The following is a 6210-nucleotide window of genomic DNA, read 5'->3' as shown; positions in this document are numbered from 1 at the left end:
CAGAATGCTGGGCACAGGGACATGCACCAGACACTTGGGAGGACACCAGACACTTGGGAGGTAGAGATGGGAGGATCTCATATTTGAGGCTAGCATGGGAAACTTAGCAAAACTCCCTCGAAATGAAATAAAGGGCTAGGGATGTAGCTCAGTGGTAAAGTGCTTGACTCTAAAGATACAAAACAAAACAAAACAAAAAGACAGAACTTTATAGCATATGTTTAATTGTATTATGAACATTATTCATTCAGATAAAAAAATGATGGCATAACAATGATTTAAAGTTGGTTCAACCATAAATTTGTAAGTGTATTTACCAAGAGCAAAAACAGAAGACTATTAAAAATAGCTACAAAGGTAACACATGTCAAAGTTTCTGTAACTGTTGGAAAGGCATATATCTAAATATGATACAGAATTCTTGAACAGTTCTTTTCTTAGCTACATGGTGCTATGAGTCTGGAAGAGACTGGTTATGAGTACCACTTCTTGTCTTCAGTTGTGATTGAGCAATATCAGCAAGTGCACTTTGTATCTTTTCCAGAAGCATATCCCCTCGGTAAACAACATCTTCCAGACATGTAGCAGCTTCATGATTTTCTTCTTCTAGCTTATATAAGCTAGCAGCCTTTATAAGACAACAAATTTTTAAATCTTTAGAGTTCAGAAGGAAAAAGAGTGGTATTAATTTTTAAATCTGGATCACTTTCCAACCACTGTGATATATTTTTCAGTAGTAGGAATTCTAAAAACCAGATAACTTGGAAACTATTATTCTACTCTACATTCAGAATTCCACCCTCCTTTCATTCTTTGCAAGGAAAAGGGACAAAACAAGGAACATTCTGAAATGTTCCTCAAAGTGAGGCTTCCTTGTAACTCAAAACTGGACAACTATATTTATTCAGCACCACCTTCAATAGTCTATTCTAGCTCGAACTGACAAAACACCCAACTTAAAATTTAATATTAAAGTAACTTTCAATATTGTAACAAACTGTATCAAATACCTCCTTTAAATCAAAATTCTTTATTACTAGTAAAATTCTCAAATGAGTTTGTTTTTACCTGTAAAGCAGCTGTAGATTCTTCACTGGGTAAGGAGTCTATCAAAACATCAATGTCTTTTGCTGTTCGTGCAATCAGTGCAGCAAAAAGCTGGGCATATTCTAGAGAAAGACATGACTAAATTAGGTTTTAAAAGAATCTCAAATTTCCCAAAACAAATTTAATTTTAAGTTAATGAAACAAAGAAAGTCATAACTAATGATTAAAGTCTAATTTTGACATACCAATCTCATCACATATTTAACTTAATGTTAGCTTAAATTGGAAATTATGCATAATGTATGTCATTTCCTTTAACAGGATAATATGGTGATCAGTTGAACAAAATTTGTAAATGTGATGGTCTCCTTATTAAAGTCCTTCAAGTAAAATTCAGTTAAATTCATACAATCGCTTCTCTAGAGGAGGATCCATCTGCTATTGATATGAACAGAATGATGAAATATTGTGTGAATTGACTAATAAATTCATTTATTTTATGATAAAATTTGTAGTAACATTCTCCAACAACATTTTTAGAAAGAAATCATAAATAAGTTGAGTTTCTCAGTGAATCTAATAAAGGATTATAAGAAATTTCAGACTCAAACTAAGAGAAGCTATAGGAAACTTATTTACCTTCTGTAGGATTAGCTGGCTGGTCTTTGTTAATTGCTGTCTGAATATTATTAAAAGAGGCAGGAGGACCACATTGTTGCAACACTCCAATGGCATTACAAAATTGATCTGCAAGCTTGGGCCAACGAAAACATTTAAGGTTAGAAAAGATTTACCAATTTTAAGGATTTTATCAGTAATAGCAACAAGTTTTAGTAATAATAATCTCTGATCAAGGGAATAAAACAGAAGTAATTTTGTATAAAATAAACTAGTGGTGATTAATAACAATTATTATTTTTGGAGGGTGCTGGGGATTTACCCCAGGACCTTGTCCACGTTAAGCATACACTTTACCACTGAGCTACACCCCAACCCCACTAAATGTTTTAGTTGTACAAAGAAACCAAGTTTGGTATCAGTCTAGTTGAAACAATTAAAAAGAAATATAGAATAACCTTTGTTTTCTTCTGAAAGTAATAATTTTGTCAATACCTATTAGAAGCAACAAATAAAGACTTTTGGAGGGGCAGTGGTGGAAAAAAACAGATTTGGTAAATATCTAAGTATAGCTCAAGTTTAATTAACAATGTGTTATTCATACACAAAGTATGATTCCTTTTCTCATAGAGTGTAATTTCAATTGTAAAGAAACAATGAGAAAACAACTGCTAGAAAAGAAACCTTAGGTAATTAAGAAATATATAATTCTCCAAAACTCTAGTTGTAAATTCTTGGTACTAAAAATGTATTTCTTAAACAGTTTTGAAAACTGAGAATATCAATTCCTTACCATCTCCAAACTAAACACTAATATACTCCCCACCAACTTCTCTCATTAGTCCTGATCCCTCAAACCTCAATTTCTATTAATAATCAAAACATAAGAACTTCCACTGAGTTTCTCTGCCTTCATTTCATGGACAGAACTCAAAGTCAACTGTTTCCTATGTTAAATATCTAACCTGTATTGGGAGTCAACAAGTGTAACTTCAGATTATTTCCACTCATCTTCAATACCTAACACTACAAATACTTCCCTTTTTATCATTACTGCTGCTGTTTTAGTGTAGTAATCTTACAACAGTATTATAAAAAGCCTCATCATTTTCTAGTTGACCATATTATTTTACCCTGCTCAAAAAAATTAAAGTTCACTCCACCATGGTTTTCAAGATAAATCTCCAACTTACAGGTTATTTCAAAACTTTCAATAATCTAAGTCAATTCTTATTCATTTTTCACTACTCCCTCACATTTGCTTGACTAATCATGAATGCATTTATGAGACTAAATAGCTTTGCTCATGTTTTACTACTTGTAAGTACTCAGAAGATATATAAACCTAGATTCTTATACCAGTTCTGTTAACCTGAGTAGCTATTTTCTTCTCTTCCTCTAATTCAGTACTGGGAATTAAACCCAGAGTGCTCTACCACTGAGCTGTAACCCCAGCAATTTTTTTTTTAGTTGTTGATAGACATTTATTTTATTTATTTATTTTTATGTGTACTGAAGATTGAACCCAGTGTCTCACATACGCTAGGCAAGTGCTGTACCACTCAGCTACAACCCCAGCCCCCAGCAATTTTTTTAAAAAAATTTTTAGTTGTAGATGGACTAAATACATTTTATATGTTTATTTTTATGTGGTGCTGAAGATCAAACCCAATGCCTCCCAAGTGCTAGGCAAGTGTGCTACCACTGTGCCACAACCCTAACCCACAATTTTTTTTTTAAGATAGGGTTTCACTAAGTAACCCAGGTTGGCTTCAAACTTTCGATCCTCCTGCCTCAGCTTCCTGAATCGAAAGGATTACAGGTGTATGTCACTACCCTCTCCTAGCTTTTTTCATTTTTAAAATTGGAACATTTCATATTACAGCCCTGTCATGAGGAACAGCAAAACACACACACACACACACACACACACACACACACATTCAATACAGTGGCAATTACGTTCTGCAGATGTTTTTCAGATCCATTCATTCATTCACTAATATTTATTGAAAATCAATTCCTTGCCAAGTATTATATATAAACATTCTAGAGATATAGTGAATCTGACATAGTTTCTGTACTCAGAAATTCCAGAGGGTAGAACAAATGTTAATAGTTAAACATATAATTATGATTAGGATAAAGGCTAAGATTCCCTCTACCTTAGTTCATACAGCTCTATATGTCAATCTACTTCAACAGTTACAGCTGAAAACACTTGAATCATTATAACACCCTAATAACAAACAGTTTTGCATCATTTAAAAGTCTCTTGAGTGTATGACATCTTTCTAATCCATGCAGGGAGTATCATTTTGTAAAGATAATATTTATATATATGGGGCTGGGACTGTGCTCAGCCGTAGAGCACTGGCCTAGCTCGGGCAGGACCCGGGTTTGATCCTCAGCACCACATAAAAAAATAAAGGCATTGTGTTGTGTCCATCTACACCTAAAAAATAAATATCAAAAATATTTATATATACGATAAGCACTCACTCATATTAGTTAATCTAAAGGATTCTCAAATCCAATTATCAGCATGCCTTCCCTGGATTCAAGGCCATATTCATTTTGTCCTCATTATCCTAGTTACAAGATACGAATATGCAAAATTTTCTCTGAAATAATGTTTCTATCCAGCAGCAGCATTATTATTTGTAAAACCTCAAAGGAGTATTCCCTGAGGGGAGGTTGGCTGGCTGGCCAGCCAAGTCACTGCAAGGTAGATTTTACCTGGTGAATTCAACAACATCTAGGGGTTCAGACTTAAAAGTTCCTATTTTTACTGATATAGAGTGGATCTGTTTTTCACAAGTAGGCTCAAGACTCTTCAAGTATACCCAGAGTGATGTGTTAACAAGAACACCAAGTTGTTATCTTGGGAGGAGGGTGGAATAGGCATGGGGAACAGGTACCCAGTCAATATTCTGTATAGGCACCTGACCTGGGACAACAAATTACAATCAGAATGACGCCAAGAAATATAACTACCAATGAAAAAAAGTTTAACTCTTAATGGGAAAAAGTATATGTATCCTTTGGCTTGCATATGCCTTGCACTCAGGTACAGCAAGCAGGAAAAAGAAACAGAACGAAAAAGTTAGAAAACCTGCTTACAAGACCTAACCTTTAACAGACTTTTGGGGAGACATTAAAGTAGACATTTTAAATAAGATTAGAAGAATCGTATCATAAAGTTGTCAGTTCTCCCCAAACTATTTGCTAGAGAGTAGCCAAGAGACGGAACAGGAGCCAACCAAGACTAAACAAAACTTCTCACCCATTGCTCTAGCCCCAACCTGAAAATGCAGACGAAGAAAAGCTCTCGATTAACATTTAATTAAAAAGACTCAACAATCAAGAGCACGGGATCCCCCTGGGTGGTTAAAATTAACAAGGAAAAGCAAAACAAAACAAAGCTGCTGCTTCTCCCACCCCACACAAAAAAAGGGGGATCCCAGAAACACTAACAAATAAAATCGTTCGCATAAGACACAACAGGACCGTGCATCCCGGACCCCGGAGGCGTGTGGGGGTGTTCCTCGGTCCTAGTCTGGCGAGAAGCTGCTCTCCCCCGCAGCATCGCGCACCACCACCAACCTCCCACAGTTCGCGGCGGCGCTTTCCACCGCCACGAGCGAGCACTCTTCACTCACGCTTTGACTCATTCTTCCCCAGACTTCCGAGTTTTCTCTCTCGGGCCCCTTTCCTCCGTCGCTTTACCTCAAAATAGAAAGCCAGAGACTAATCCAACGATATTCCTTACCGAGTTCACAGCGTCTTGCAGCTGCGTGAGCCGATCCGCCATGTTCCCCCTGCACGTAAAGGGACGCTCTGGCAACTGCTCGCGCGTGATTGGGCAGCTTTAGGATGCATCAGGACCAATCAAAGGCCGGCGTTCTTGAACGGGGTGGGGCATGGAGACAGGAGTAGGTGGGCGTGCTCTCGGGCTTGCTTGGTTTAGACAGTTTAGAGGTTGGACCGCTTTTGAGTTAAGTTAGGGACAATTAGGAATGTCAAATCGTTTTGGGGGCCAAACCGCCTCGAGGTTGTTAGGTGTTCAACACGTTACGGAGATTGTTGGCTCTGTGTGATTATTTGGTAGTTCCTCCTACCTTCTCATGTATTTATTTTACTTTTTTTTTTAATATCACCTTGAATTTTTATTTTCTGTTGCTTTTGCTTTCCAAGTGGACCACAAAACAGGCAGCAAGCAATTCATAAATACTTGAAAGTCACGACATCGATTTTAAATTCAACACATTAAAATCCACCAGGCAATCAGGAAGACTAAATATTCGGGTGCTGCTTTGTTGTTTTAGGGCATAGGGAATTTACCGGTGGAGATTAGCTATGTGTTTTAATTCTGAATATTAGTGTGCTGAGGAAGCTGAGAAGAAGTGGAAAGCTCAGAAAGTAAATATTAAACTGGGTTATATTGACTGTGTAGGGAGAAGAAAGGCGGGCAAAATTGAGAAAGGGGAAGAGGATCATTTGGAGGTAAGTGATAATAGGATGTTCAGGTGTTAACCTAGGTAA

General features: G+C 36.7%; 1 protein-coding gene across 1 annotated transcript; it reads right to left on the bottom strand.

The window, feature by feature from the left end:
- Positions 1-207: 207 nt before the first annotated feature.
- Med21 (mediator complex subunit 21) lies at positions 208-5513 on the bottom strand. The gene is made up of 4 exons (XM_015498259.2): positions 5438-5513; positions 1687-1801; positions 1069-1169; positions 208-628 (listed from the first exon to the last, which is right to left on the bottom strand). The coding sequence occupies exons 1-4, from the start codon at positions 5477-5479 to the stop codon at positions 452-454; spliced, it is 435 nt and encodes a 144-aa protein (XP_015353745.1). The 5' UTR covers positions 5480-5513; the 3' UTR covers positions 208-451.
- Between the last annotated feature and the right edge of the window lie 697 nt (positions 5514-6210).

This window comes from Marmota marmota, unplaced genomic scaffold (assembly GCF_001458135.2).
Source record: "Marmota marmota marmota unplaced genomic scaffold, marMar, whole genome shotgun sequence".
Taxonomy (NCBI): domain Eukaryota; kingdom Metazoa; phylum Chordata; class Mammalia; order Rodentia; family Sciuridae; genus Marmota; species Marmota marmota.
The sequence above is the reverse complement of the archived record's forward strand: the minus strand, read 5'-3'. Positions and strand labels throughout refer to the sequence as shown.

What these genes read in the sequence shown, in the direction of transcription:
- Med21 (XM_015498259.2), bottom strand. Translation starts at nt 5,479, where the DNA reads ATGGCGGATCGGCTCACGCAGCTGCAAGACGCTGTGAACTCG. An exon ending in GCCAGCTAATCCTACAGAAG is followed by an intron (nt 1,170 to 1,686) that starts GTAAATAAGTTT and finishes GTCTTTCTCTAG; the next exon opens with AATATGCCCAGCTTTTTGCT. An exon ending in AATCTACAGCTGCTTTACAG is followed by an intron (nt 629 to 1,068) that starts GTAAAAACAAAC and finishes TGTCTTATAAAG; the next exon opens with GCTGCTAGCTTATATAAGCT.